Source organism: Panthera pardus, unplaced genomic scaffold (assembly GCF_024362965.1).
Source record: "Panthera pardus isolate Hobbes unplaced genomic scaffold, ASM2436296v1 HiC_scaffold_2, whole genome shotgun sequence".
NCBI lineage: Eukaryota > Metazoa > Chordata > Mammalia > Carnivora > Felidae > Panthera > Panthera pardus.
This window is the reverse complement of record NW_026526765.1, coordinates 58,261,587-58,276,600: the sequence shown is the minus strand read 5'-3', so window position 1 is coordinate 58,276,600 and position 15,014 is coordinate 58,261,587. Positions and strand designations below refer to the sequence as shown.

Below are 15,014 nucleotides of genomic sequence, written 5' to 3'. Positions count from 1 at the left end.
TTTTTGAAAGAGAGAGAGACAGAGCGTGAATGGGGGAGGGGCAGAGAGAGAGGGAGACACAGAAGCTGAAACAGTCTCCAGGCTCCTAGCTGTCAGCACAGAGCCCAACATGGGACTTGAATTCACAGACCTTGAGATCGTGACCTGAGCTGACGTCGGACGCCCAACTAACTGAGCCACCCAGGCGCCCCAGAAGTTGTTTTTAAGTGGCAATCTGCCATAGCCACCAACAAACTGTGCAGGACCAATGGGATAGAGCCTCATAGTGTCTCTGCTATAGGGGTGGTGGGGGAGGGGAGATACATGTGCACACACATACACACACTTACACACAACCACATTCCAATATTTCTTTTATTAAAAATCAGAGGTGTATCTTTGATACGATTCACTGAGGAGGGCACAGCATTTTGCTAAAAATGTGCAACTTCAACCTAATCTCGAGAAAACATCAGACAAACCCACATTGAGGGACATAGTAAAATATACCTGACCGGTACTCTTCAAAATGGTCAAGGTCATGAAACACAAGGCAAAGACTGAGGACCCTTCACAAACTGGAGGGGACATAGGAGACATGACAAGTAAATACAATGTGGGATGAGAACCAGAAAAAGAAGGGAAAAATTAGAAAAAAAAGTCTGTAAATTAGTCAATAGCATTGCTTCAGTGTTAATTTCCTGGTTTCAATAATTGAACCATTATAATTTAAAATGTTGACATTAGGTGAACTCTGCACAGGAACTCTATGTACTGTTTTTGCAATTTGTCTGCAAGTCAGAAAGGAGATTTCAATATAAAAAAACTTCAAACGTGGGGGGTAGTTAAAACAGGATTTATCTCCTATTGTTGATATGAGAAAGGATAAAGTAGTATGTTTTAAGTACTTCACACAGTGCCTTCTACATATCTAATACTTAATAACTATTTGTCATTATTAAAAAAACAATTTGAAGTGGAGCCTTAACTCAGGTGCTAATCATTACATTTATTCACTTGAAACTCTTACAGTTAAATTTGAGCGCCTATTTTTACTGGTTTCTCACTTCATCACACAGGTGTAGTTAGCGATTTTTGTTACTCTGAGGAGCCGATATTTATAAAATGAAATGTTAAAGGGTTGCATCTCTCTAGAAGCCAGACTAGAGTACATGGGCTCAGCTCCACTTTTGTGATTCTTGGTGTGAAATAAGTGTGTGAGAAGCTGACTTGGCTTGAATGCTCATGATCGTGAAAATATTCCTCTCTCGATAGGGTCAAAGGTAGCACTAACATGTCCTATTTATTGCAATTGACAAGTTTTCTCTTTTCAAATTTTGGATTTTGACATTGTTCTTTTCAGAACAAATTTATCAATGTAAATGTCATGAGTTGACTTGGAGAAATATGTTAAGTAAATAATAATATAGATAGTCCGTGAATTTATGATTTTGAAAATCATAAAGGTGGTACGTGAAAGAGCAAGGTTCGGGGAATAAAGGGCTTAGAATATTTCCCAATATCATTAGTAAAGTAGCTTAAACTGTGTCCATTTCAAAAATCCTAAGGAAGAAATATCTTTAGGGCAAAGAGGTAGATTTTTACTCCTAATACTCTTGAGCCAACTTTGCCAAGAAAAAAATAGGGAAACAAAGAGAAAACAGTTTTATTCTTCAAATACTTCAATTTTGCCCACTGCAGGCATCAAGAGCTAAATTAAAATATACAACAAGTTCAAAGGCTGATTACAGGAATAGCTCCTGAGTATGCAGGAGTAACTACTCTTAACAGCCGCTCAATATTTGTTTCACAACGATCAATTATATACCATGGCTAATGCACATTTGGAGTGTGCGCCCAGCCACAGTGCAGGTGGCGAATGCAAAACTCACACCGAGAGTCCTTTTAAGCAGCTAAATGCACACGCCATTACAGATCCATAATGCAGAATGGACGCCCGTCTGCAAATGGATTTAGAGCGAGGAGTTCTTAAATGGCTGAGGTACTTAGGGCTGAAAGGCCAGTAACTGGATGTGCTGCCAGAGCACACATGGTTTTTAGGATTAATAATACATCGATGTGTGTCAGTGTTAATATACATTTACAGCTCATGGGCCATGCAGCGGAGGGCTCAGCCCATTTGCAGCCACATATGAAAGAACTGTTCTGTCCTTCCTTTCATTAATGTCTTCACTCCTAGGAAAATTAGATTACGCAAGAAAGGCCATTCAAGCAGTACTGAGGTTTTCCCTCCTTTCCAGCATTCACAAGGAAAAGCGTTCAGTGCAGTGAAGCCTTGTGTCATCCACCTTCCCCTATCACGGTGCCTCAGAACCTGGCCAAGCAAAGCACTCAAGGGTCCACGGTCTACTTGGTGATGTACCCACATGCCACTTGGTAGAGTATGCTGAGGCTTCTTGCTCTGCTTCCCTTTTGTATCTGACAAGTTTACCAAAACTTTCACATTACTTAGTGATGGAGGATATGTCTGTAGGTGGTATCATTTAGGGATTGGGCTCGTGCATGTGCAGCCAAATCCAGAATTTCAAGCACAAGGAAGTCCTCTTCGCTTATCACTCAGCACTCAGAAAGCTGGGAATCACAAATCTTTGGAATACTGTGAATGTTTGAAATGCAATTTTCCCCAGCAATTGTGGTGAGAATGGGGAAAAGGAGTGGCGCTAGTTAGCATTTACAGAGTAGCTTTATTAATAAGTGCCTCTCTCTCTGAGCATCAAGGCAGGATGATGGTCTTTTAATGAGGGGCACATAAAAATAATGAAAAGATTGTTTAAATATATAAATAAATACAGTGTGATATACATCAATTAAAAATGGTAAACATAAACTCTTAGAGGGATCACACCATGTTCTGCTAAGAGCTTTGGGTGTGTTTGCCTCATACCATCCTCACAATGAACTTGTGAAGAAACTCTGCACTTTTCCAGAGGAGGAAACTGAGATTCAGAAATGTTAGATCACTTGCTCAAGGTCACAGAGACACTCAGTGGTGGAGCTGAGATTCAACTCAGAAATGTCTGACTCCTCAGCAAGGGTTCTGAACCTCTTCCTCATTGCTTTCCACACTGGGATATGACCTGCTGGTGGGTGAGGAATCAGCATAGCTGGTTTTTTTTTTCTTTAAAGTTTATTTATTTTGAGAGAGAGAGAGACAGAGAGAGAGAGAGAGAGAGAGAGAGAGAGAGAGAGCCAGAGAGAGTGAGCAAAGGAGGGGCACAGAGAAAGGGTGAGAGAGAATCCTAAGCAGGTTGCACGCTAACAGTGTGGGGCTTGATCCCACAAAGTGTGAGATCATGACCTGAGCTGAAATCAAGAGTTGGATGCTGTGCCATCAAGATGCCCCAATCAGTGTAGTGGGTTTTAACTGGTGTTTTTAGAAGATGAAATAGAAAAGAAGCATGGAGTGAAGATAAGTGTAGTTTTGTAAAAGGTTAATTTTAATTTTATATTTGTATTTACCTAGAATATATACATGTGTGTGTGAGTGCGCACAACATATCGGAAAAGGGTGAGAAGCTCTGCTTTCTCTTACACTTGCCTTTGACAGAGACACTTGAAGGTTATGCTCAAGGTCTTTTGCAAGCTAGGTATGCAGCCCCTAAGTCCCCTGGTTTTGTGAGAGTCATTTTCTCTTATATTACCTTTCCCCCAAGAATCCCAGGGCCCCAGCAATTCTGTGCAAAGGAGTGTAGATAAATTAATAATACAATTTAAAACCGATTCCACCAAGATAAATAGCGCTTCCTAGATTAAGAGTGTAGCTGGCCAGAATGAATGAAATTTACTAACCCTGAGATGCTTAATCTTCCATTACATAGAAGTTAATGATTATAAGAAAGGAGTGATGGTAATTCACTTTTGCTTTTACAGGAAATCCAACCATCTAATTTTTAGCAAATCTTTCTTCTCAGCACACCTCGATGCCAAGGATAACCTCCCTGCTCTTCTAGGTAAATTGGCCAATTGTCATATATTAAAACCTGCTCCTTGCTAAAGGGTTAGGTCTTCTAGCATGCATGGGCTTACAAGTTGTCCCAGTGGAATTCTGGAGGGCATGTGGGCTTCTTTGGTACCCCCCTCGCCCCCTCAAAGAAGTCTATGTCTTGTTATCCAACCATAGCAGGGAAGGAGTGGTAAGTACCTTTAGCACAGTCTGCTCCTAGAAATCCTGGGAAGCAGTGACATAGCCCGGACACACATTCGCCATTCCCGTGGCAGTTACGTGGACAGTCTTGCACTGAATCTGAAAAAGAGAGAAACTTAGCAACTACCCTTTCCTCTGTTTGCTGATGAAGCAATTTGGTAATCAGTTTTGAAGACCAGTGGTAGTGTCCTCAAGTGCCCACGGGGGACCGGTAGTGAGCGTGAGTGAGTGGAGGGAATGGGAAATTAAAGGGATGAGGGCAATGTGGACAATGCATGGAAGTAACCACTGCTCTCTATCTGACTAACACCCAGGCAGGAATGCAGGGTTAGTATTGCTGCAACATCTGCTTTTTCAAAAGAAATGACTTATTTGGATTTAAAACCTGAAATTTCCCATGTCTGAATGTTGACAAGTTTAAAACATCATGAATGTTGTCCCCTTCCCTCCCTGTGCCCCCTACCTGCCCCCTGCCCTTTCAGGCTATCAATCTGAGATTTGGTATGACATGTGGGATATCAGCCTTTAGCCTCAGATAACGGGGAGGAGTCTCCAAATGACAGTGGTGGTTCCTGATCTCAGGTTTGTAGAGTAAAAAAATTCCTTGCTTTAAGGAAAGAAAAATCCAAATGTGTAAGACTGACCAATTTAGGCACGGTTTTGGATCCATTAAATAGTAGGTTTTAGGTCATACAAAAGTCCTTTTATGCCTGCCTTTTGCAGATCTTATTTTTCATGAAAATCAATTAGTTCCCATTTGTTCTAACCAGCATAGCCATCTTATTTCATGATTTACTTTTCTATGCATACTCTTAAGTCATAACTTCAAAGGGATCATTTTGGAACTTTTTCATGTTAACTTAGGTCTACACAGACGAAGACATACTCTTAAAATAATAATAATAATAATAATTATTATTATTATTATTATCAACCTCATTTTTTTTTGCCTTAAATTAAAATAAACACACTTAGACTTTCAGGTGCCAAATTACTAAGATGATGAAAAACACAAGCCATCATGGCCAGAATGTGATGTTTACCCAACCCTTGGGGAGTCAGGGTCACTGACCTGGTGGATGTTGCATGAAAGACTATCAAGTAAGACCGTTCCTAATGGAGTAACCTGAGAGTGGTAAAGAAGGCTTTTCCTTTAAACCAAAATTTCCAGTTACTCCCACTCTGGACTGAAAAGCAAAATTGTGCATACTGCTTTCTTTCTAGTGTTTCCCTTCCTAGTCCTCTTCTTCCAGAACCAAGCTGTAGTTGGTTTCTGGCACTCTGAGGAGAACTCAATGAGTGTATTTGCTTTTATGAAATCAGGTAAAAGACTACAGACTCCATCAAGCCAATTTCTTGAATGTTTATCAATTAACGCTTCAGGTTGAAACTCCTTGAGGTTGGCTCTGTGGGTGGGCTGAGAAACATCCAAGTGGCTACTGATTTCCATTTATTCATCATACATGCATTCATTCAAGAAGCTTTAGGTTGAATCATGAAATAGCCACTTCTGCAGGTCAAAAATCAGCAATTTCACATGGTTTGGGGAGACAGTTCTCTATGTCTCTAATCCTCCATATGCGTTTCTGAAGGTCTTGTGAGCTGACACACTGCCTTAGTTTTGGACTATCTTTTCAAGGTTGTCTGCACAGTGAACCACGTTGGAAGACAGATATAGTGTCTTTCTCCAGAGCAAAGGGCAGGTTTACTTACTGTCCAGTATAATAAAGATAATATTTCCCTCTAGAGCAAAGAACAGGCAGGCTCACTGCCCATTCTGAGAGACTCAGGTGTAATAAACTCAAGATTTCTTTTCTGTGATGCAACCTATTGCATGTGCGGGTATCACGGGCCCCTGTTCATGTAGCCCTGTGGGAACTGGGGCTTGGAGGACCAGCACACATACTAATATCTGGATATTGCATTGTTCTGAGTGATAAAGGCCCTTGTCTCTGACCCAGGAGTTTCATGCCTTTTGATAATATCTATGAAATTGTGGCAAGCTAACATGTTAGCTTACAATTAGGGTGAGCTCTTAGACCTGTCATATTCTTGAAGTATGGTTCACTTTATTAACTAAACAACTATTCTATGCGAGGCACTGTAAAAGGCATTGGTGAATACAACGGTAAGTAAGACAGGGAAGGTCCCTGCCCTCATATAACTTTCACTTTCATGGAGAATACAGGTCACACCCCCCCCCCCCCCAATATATCAACAAATAAAACAAGTAAAAGTTGTGATAAGTACTTTGAATAGAATAGGATACTTCGATAGGGAGTAGCAGGAGGAAGATACTCAGGGAGGAAGGCCAGAAAGGCCCTCTCCATTCCATGCAGGTGATATTTAAGGGTGAGCTGAGATAGGCAAGTGAAGAGCTAGTAACAAAGTATTTCATATAGTAGGAATAGCTTATGTAAAGGCCCTGAGGTGGAAAATAGCAGAACTGATCCAATGTGGCTAGAGGGTAACAAAAAGGAAGGGAGTGACATGAAATGAGTTTGGAGAGGTCCAGGCAGGGGGTCAGATCATATGGGGCCCTGTAGGTCATGCAGATAGTTGGATTCTTGTTTTCAACATAGAAATAACACTGTCCACTTTGCATTTTAAGAAGTCACCCCTATAGTGAGGTAGAGATTGCTTCTCCCTCGACCAGCATCCAGGTCTGGGAATGGTTTGGTACAAACTGACACTGCTGAGGGGAACCTGGGTGGCTCAGTCGGTTGAGCCTCTGACTGTGGCTCAGGTCATGATCTCATGGTTCTTGGGTTCAAGCCCCATGTTGGATTGTGTGCTGACAGCTCAGATCCTGGAGCCCTCAGATTCTGTGTCTCCCTCTCTCTCTGTCCCTTGCCTGCTTGTGCTTTGTCTCTCTCTCTCTCTCTCTCTCTCTCTCAAAAGTAAATAAACATTAAAAAAAAAAACAAACCCTGACACTGCTGAGCTCAAAGCACCCTGTTTCCAAACCTACCAACTTTAGAGATAAGGCAGCAGAGGTCGAGGGAGCTCTTTGCCACCAGAGTCTAATGCAAAAGGACGGAGCTCTTTGCTGCGCTGGAGGACCTCTCTTGCTCTTTAGCTGAGGTATTTATCCTTAATGTCAGTTTACAAAATACCTAGCTCCTGGATATCTTCCTTCCCCATCTTCTCTCAATCAAGGAGGTTTTTATATCCATTTCTGTGTTTCTGTAATTCCCACAATCACCCTTTCATGGTGTGTGTCTTCTCTCACCAGGCTCCATGAGGAACAGACCAGATGTGAATCATTCATTGAGGTATTCTCAATGTACACAGCAGGTCCTTGGTAAACAGTTGTCAAAGTGTGTGCATGCATGTGTGTGTGTGTGTAGGAGGGTGGGAGAATCCAATATAAGCAAAAGCTGTAATGATGAGTACTTTTCATTGCATTTTCTCAGCATTTCTACAGTTTTGGAGAGAAAAAGCAATCGCATGGTGCTGTTGAAATATAAAAGGAACCCACACTTTCAGTCCCCCTTTTGCAACACCGGATTAAATAGTACTGTTGTGATATTATCAGGTTTCCTTTCTGTCAGCCTGGTTTAAGTTTTCTTGAGGAACAATGGCAGGTGCTGACAGGAAGCCCAGGAAATGGGGTTTTTACATAGGCAGAGGGTGGCCTCTAGTAAATCTGCACCGCACTTTAAGTATACCACTCTGTTGTCCCCTGAGATGAAACTCATTTCTGAAAGCAGCTGCTTCTTTCCAAAACACATCAAAAGACTTCCCTGAGTCAAAGGTATATTTAGTGTGATCGCTGGTTGACACCCGTCTAACATTTTTCCTTCTGTTTCATATCGCAGGGGCTTTCGGCGCTCCTGGCTGCTCTTGACGGAGAACATTCTGATAATAGGTATGTGTGGGAAAACCTCTGAACCAAATAAAACACTATTCTTTTCCCTGCATTTCAAGCCAATTACTATCATTGCTCTATCAAGATGTCTGCCCAATTATTAGGCCGATTACCTTTGACTTTCTGTTTGAGCTACAGTCCAGACAAGAGAAATCCTCTGGGGAGAACTGCTATTCTCATCTCTGACAGGGGAATGGGGGTAATGGCCTGGGGGAAGGGCATCTCACTACCACAACGTCTGTGTCTATATGGATAAAGGAGAGGGAAGGCAGAAGCCATTACTAGATAATCTGGCCCCCAGAAAATTTGCTGTGCAGTGGGAAAGGGATTTATGTGGCTGGAATCCAAAGCAATCCAGTGGTTAAGAGCACAGGCTCTGGAATGTTTGGATGCTGACTCCACCCTGGATTAGGGTGTATGACCTTGGGCAAGTTGTTTAATTTTTCTCAGTGGTGGCTTCTCCACTAGAAGATAGAATACTGGAGGTACCTACCTCACATGACTACTCTATGGGTTGACTGGCCTAGTACTCCCAGAGGGCCTGATCCAGAGGTGAGCGTATTGTCAGAATTCCATAAATGTGTACTTGTTTTCGTTATTAGCCATTTCACTGAGTCCTTATAGACACCAACTAAGCCAGCTGCTGTTTATGGCACGTGGTTTTATGTTTGTACTAAACCTTTTGAGTATAAATATAAGGTGACAAAAAATATGTAATTTCTCATGTTCTCTCTTTTTTCTTCTGCGAGAGAGTGAGTGGGGAGAGGCAGAGAGAGACAGAGAGTGAGAGAGAATCGCAAGCAGGCTCCACACTGTCAGCTCAGAGCCCGATGCGGGGTTCAAACTCACGAACCGTGAGATCATGAACCTGAGCCAAAGTCGGATGTTCAACCAACTGAGCCACCCAGGCATCCCTCTCATTATGTTCTTAAACTTAAGATTGCTTAAAAAAATTAATGTTTATTTTTTGAGAGACACACAAAACTAGCAGTGGGCGTGGGGGTGCAGAGAGACAGGGAGACACAGAATCTGAAGCAGGCTCCAGGCTCTGAGCTGTCAACACAGAGCCCTACACAGGGCTTGAACTCACAAACCATGAGATCATGACCCGAGCCGAAGGTGGACGCTCAACCGACTGAGCCACCCGGATGCCCCGAGATTTCTTTTAATCTCAACAACTCAAACTACTTTTTTCCTCTTGTGAGCTGGTTTTTATCAAACTTTTTGCTTCTCTCTATCCCCCATTGGTATGTAATCTGATGCTGGAAATTTTCTGTCACTGAGGAAGACGTTTTCCAGTGGCTTCCATGATACAAAGTTTATAACATTAGTTTAGAGCAGGGGTTGGCAAACATTTTCTGCAAAGGGACAGAAAGTAAATATTTAGGTTTTGTTGGCCAAACTGTCTCTGTTGTAACTACTCAACTCTGTTGTTTTAGCTGCCAGAGACAATATGTCAACAGATGAACATGGCTGTGCTCCAGAAAAACTTTATTTATAAAAGCAGGCAGTGGGCCAGACTCAGTCCATGGACTACAGTGTGTCAACCCCTGCTTTAGACCATTTGGCTAGTCCTGATAGGACCAATTTTTCCTTAGCAGAGGGAATAAGGTTTAGCTGTGATGCTATGGTCAGTACCAAATCCTGATTTTATACAATTTGGAAGTTGTGGCTATGGATAGCAAACTGCCACCTGCATTCTAGGTTGGCTTACATAGATCTTTCAAGAATCAAGGGACCCCTCAGAGAAATCCGTGTGGCCAATAGAGAAGTTCTGAAAATGCAGTCACTAGAAAAAAACAGCTGTACAAGATGGGCTCCTAGAAAACCATCAGCTCTCATTCAGTGACTACTAGCTACATTGTAGACACGGTCCATATGTAAAGTCACATCATCCTTCCCTTCAACGACACAGTTATTACATTTTCACAAATGAAACTGAGGCTCTGGGAGGTAAGTGACTTTCCCAGTTAGGAGGTAGGAATGAGAAGCTGGGATTTAATCCTCCATTACCAGGTCTTTCCTCATGACACTACCTTATCGAGGCTTCTCCAGTGAACCTCAGCACGCCCAGCTAAACACGTTGGAGACAACATGCAGAAAGGCCCAGAAGGCCATGCCATTTCTACCATGTCTACATCCTGGGACCTGGAAGACTCAGTTTTCTGAGCCTCAGTGTATTCCTCTGTGAAATGCGTCTAACACTGCCCCAATTCACAAATGTTCTACCCAGGATCCGTTATCTTCGTCAGGATAAAAACCTGATGACAAAATAGATATAATGAAAATATCTGTGTCTTATTTAATTGTTAAAATCCTTCAGGTTTGCTTTGGAAAACTTTGTAAAATCTTCTCAAACTAATGGCCCTTTCAGGGGTTTATAAGCACATATAAGAGGAAATTTTGAATACAACCATAGCTTCTCCTGTGAAAGCTAATAAAAAAAAAAAAAAAAAAACAGGGCTAAAACGTGCCAAAAGTGACAAGTGCTTAATTATGAGATTTACCTACATGGGAACGAAGATACGATTTTTTTCCTTATGTCTATATCCTTTTCTTGATTTATTTTTATGGCTTTTTAAAACTTTTTATTTTGGGCTTTCCTGGATTTTTAAGAGAAATTCTGAGCTGACGTGAATGGTCTGTATTTCTTGGCTCCAGTGCATGTTTAGAGATTTATAGACTTTGTGTTATTTGATTCTCACAAGAGCCCTATGACATGGGTCCTAGTTCTATCTTACCATGAGGAAACTAAAGCTTGCAAGAGTCTAACAATTTGTGTAGGTTGTGTGGCCAGGACTTGAGCCAGTCTGTCTGATTCAAGCTATTTACCACAACTGGATCCTGTAGTCAGTCTTCCCATTTTAATCAGGGCTAGTTTTAGGTGAAAGATACTATGAGGTCTAACTAAGGGATTCTGGTTTGGTTTCTCATACAGTAGAAACTACATTGGAAGATGTGCCTTCTACAGAGAAACCCAGAACATTTCCGTTCTTCCCCTTGTGGCATATCACCTCAGAGACCCCACACCTACCTAAGACAACAGTGTTGAAGGAAACCATCTCTTTGTCTTTGCCATCATTGTAGAAGGCCAAGTGCCACAGGCCCACATCCAGGTACTGTACAAACACGGCTTCATTTTGAACGAGGGTCTGTATGCTCCGGCGTTCCCTGGGTGACTCAACCACACTCCACTTCTCCTTCCCATCCAGACGTTCCATGAAGTCATACTAGGGTAAGAAGAGAGAGTGCCATGTGTGAAAGAGGTTAAAGATCTGGTCTCATGACTAGTACCTTCCCCTCCCAGCCCATTAGTTAACTGAGGAATGTTTGAGCACATTTTACTATGAGCTCATCCAGTAAAAGAAGAGTCACAGAAGTTGTAATAATAAGCCACCATTTATTATGCTTATAATCATTGCTAATAATTTTATTTCTATAAGGCTACAATCCCTTTTCTGCAGTTTGAAATCCAAAAAGTTTTAAAGCCCAAACTTGGATCATTCTTTGTGTGTGTGTGTGTGTGTGTGTGTGTGTGTGTGTGTGTGTGAGAGAGAGAGAGAGAGAGAGAGAGGAGAGAGAGAGAGAGAGAGAATTGGTCTAATCACTACTAGGTTATATAATATCTAGTATGTGCCAAGTATAACTTTTTTATAATTCTCCAAATTCTGGATTCCAAAAATCATTTGGCTCCCCAAGAATTTCAGATAAGGAAGCATAGACCTATGTTACCGGGTACAACTTACTGATCATTTACCAAGGGAAGGTGGAATAGAAGATTAGTTAAGAATGAGGGTTGTGTTCACTATATTGTATACCTGAAACTAATGTAACATTGTATGGAAAATATATTTTAATTAAAAAAAAAAAGAATGATGGTTGTGTAGCCAGACTATCTGTGTAGCCAGAATCAGGCATTAGCTTCACCCATCTGTGTCTCAGTTTCCCTATTTACAAAATTGAAAATAATAGTACCTATGTTATAGGTTGTTGTGAAGAATAAGCTAATATTTAGAACAGTGCCTGGAGGAGAGCAAACACAAAATACATGTTAGCTAGCCAGCTATCATCATCATCATCATCATCATCATCATCATCATCATCACTGTCATCATTTCATTCAATTCTTGCAAAAATCCTAAAGATAAGTACTATTTGTATCCTATTTTACAGATAAGAAAACTGAGGCTCAGAGAAATCAAACAACTTGTCAAAATCACACAGCCACTAAGTGACCAAGTAAAAATTTAGACTTAGATCTCTCAGATAAACCAGCAATTAAATATTATACTGTTTCAGTGGAAACTGGGCTCATAACTAGAAGGGATCAATGAGAGATAAAGTAGTCAGTGAAGGCTACCAAGATGAGGGGAATGGGGAGCAAATGTAACCCAAGAAAGCCCTGTCCTAGAGAATGGTGAAATACTCTGGTGGGCAAGTTGGAGCCACTGATGATACGTGAGCAGTGACTGATGCAATGGAAGGAATGTTTTGAGGAATTCATTTGCAGGCAGGATACGAAATGTTCTAGAGGGGAGGATGAAAAGAACCAGGTCAGTTGGGAAATTATTGCAGAAATCCAAATATGACGTGACAAGGGTCTTGATTAGGATGGTCAATGAGAAGAAGAGACAACTTTGGAGGAAAGTTTTTAAGAAAGAAGGGACACTGTTCGACCATGGGCTGGACAGAGAGGATGAAGGAAAAGGAAGAGAGGACACTAATGTCTCTTACTTGACAAGAAAATTGATAAGACCCCTGTAGAAATGGTCTAATCTTGTGAACTCTTCAAAATCACAGCACAGAAAAGTCAGTTGCTCTGTGACTTCCAGAGAACATTCAAAAGTGTAGGTCCCTAGCAGATAAAAACCACCACTGTGGGATTAAGCTTTCTCTCACCCCTTCCCCTCCATAAAAAGGATTTTATAGGTTACAGACATTTACTATAACCTCTTTCATGAAGCTCATAGAATTAAACTTCAGGAATCTATTAATGTGACTTCCCCATCATTAGGATTGCCAGTTTTTCCCAACTGAAACATAATCATTGAAAACAAAAGAGTCTGTAATTCTAAGCACAAAGACTTTACCATCGGACAAACCTGGGTTTGAATTCTGACTGCCTTTTGCTATTGTTTAAAGTTGATCAATCTGCTTTTAGACTCTTCCTGGTTTGCACATTAGGGAATAATGATACTCAACTTTTGGGCATGTTTTAAGGATGACATGACATAATGCTTAGGGCAGCATTTTGAAGGAGTAACAATTTTACTAAGTACCTCATGACTATGAGAAACTTAATGGCAAATTAGAATGATCAGAGAAGTACCTGGTTCCAGTTTTTCCATCTGGGGGCTGGAGATGGTCATTGCTTAGGAAGTGAAAATCTCCCCATCTCGGAGAAAACAAGTATTTGTATTTAGCTTTTCTCTACCCTGTATCCCATTGGTCACACCTGTCTTTATGGGATAAAATAAATGATTTGAGGTGATACAACAAACCAATGCTTCTTTCGGAGACCTCTGTAACCAAAGCATTTGTTCCTTAGCAACCTCGTAAATGTCCAACTACCCAGACCCATGTCTACAAATTGCTGTCAGCCAGAGTAATGAGTGTAACTTCCTTGGTGCTGAGGTGAGAAGAATATACTTCATTTGGGGCCCATGATATCACCCCCATGAGGAAAAGTTTGGGGAAGGTGATTACTTGTGTGGGGGCCATTGCTCACGATTAATTTGGACATTAGTCATCTCTTGCTGAACTGGCTGGCTGGCCGGCCAAGAGCACTGAAATGGGTTAGGACCAGAAGCAGTTCTAGCTGTCCAACCAATCAGATTACTCTGGGAAAAGGTATGTGTCAGAGGAGAGAGAAGGCATCTATTTGGCTGGCTCCTCTGAGTCACTCCAAAGAAGCATGGAGGGCAGTTTTCATTTAAGGAAGAATCTGCAAGCCAGGGGCTGTCAAACAGGGCAGTGGGACATGTGGATGTGATACAATACAATGCCTGATGTGCTTCAATCCTGTACCCTCTATTGTACTTTGCTTTTTTCAAAGCACTCCTCACACTCTACAATCATACAGCTTATTTTTATGTTTATTGTCAGTCTACTCAGGAGAATGTAAACCCCAGGAAGGTGGGAGGGGGAGGGGTTTGCCTGTCTGCTGGAGAGGTTAAGAGGACTTCTGAGCTAGACTACCTAGGGTTAGAATCCTAGCACTGCCACTTACTTGCCATGACACTCACACAAGCTATTTAAATTCTCTGTGCCTCAGTCTCCTTATCTTTAAAATGGGGACTATAATTGTGTCTATATCAGAACATCGTTGTAAGGATTAAGTGAACCAATTCATGTCAAGCGCTTAGAACAGTACTTTGTGCATGGTACACATGCCCCAAGGCTTCAGTTATCATTATCATAGTTCACTGCTCCATCTCACGGATCTCAAGCAGAGTCTGATCAGTAAATATTAAATATCAAATTAATAAAATACTAAATTTGTAAATGAATCCCACTGAAAAGCAACAAAATTGGAATGTATTCAAGGTTTTGTCTCTAATAATAATCACTTGCACTCCCTAATGCACTGTATTGAAAGAAAGAGGACAGGATAGAGTTACAGACAGTACGGCTGAGTTGTGGACCACCTGGCCATGCAGGACATGCATGCAATGGGATGTTGTGGTGGTTGCACATTCCCATAGATCAAGATTTGAGAGTTGACTGTAGGAGGCCATGATGACATCCCGTTCCCAAATGTCAGCGGGGTGTTGTACAATGCCTGCTTTCCTTCTCAGGACTTCCCTTGTTCCTTGTCTTCCCTTCCCACTTTGACACTGTTTCTTAGTGCCCACTGTGGTAGTGATTGCTGATCATTGTCTACATTGGGGCTCTCACTCTTTTTCAGCCTTCTTGCTGCCTGGTGGGGAGCACATGGTGGTTTTCCAGTCAATGGTATATAAGCTGTGGGATGAGTTCCACTTCCAGACCCTGCCATAA

General features: G+C 41.6%; 1 protein-coding gene across 19 annotated transcripts in view; it reads right to left on the bottom strand.

Annotated features, from left to right (window-relative positions):
- Positions 1–15,014, bottom strand: part of TENM2 (teneurin transmembrane protein 2) — a 1,291,038-nt gene that overhangs the window by 172,018 nt on the left and 1,104,006 nt on the right. For all 19 annotated transcript variants that reach the window (XM_053907069.1, XM_053907085.1, XM_053907075.1 and 16 more), the window contains 2 exons: positions 11,050–11,245; positions 4,142–4,243 (listed from right to left, as the gene is read on the bottom strand). In XM_053907069.1, coding sequence (XP_053763044.1) covers positions 4,142–4,243; positions 11,050–11,245 — 298 coding nt within the window. The remainder of the gene's footprint in view (positions 1–4,141; positions 4,244–11,049; positions 11,246–15,014) is intronic.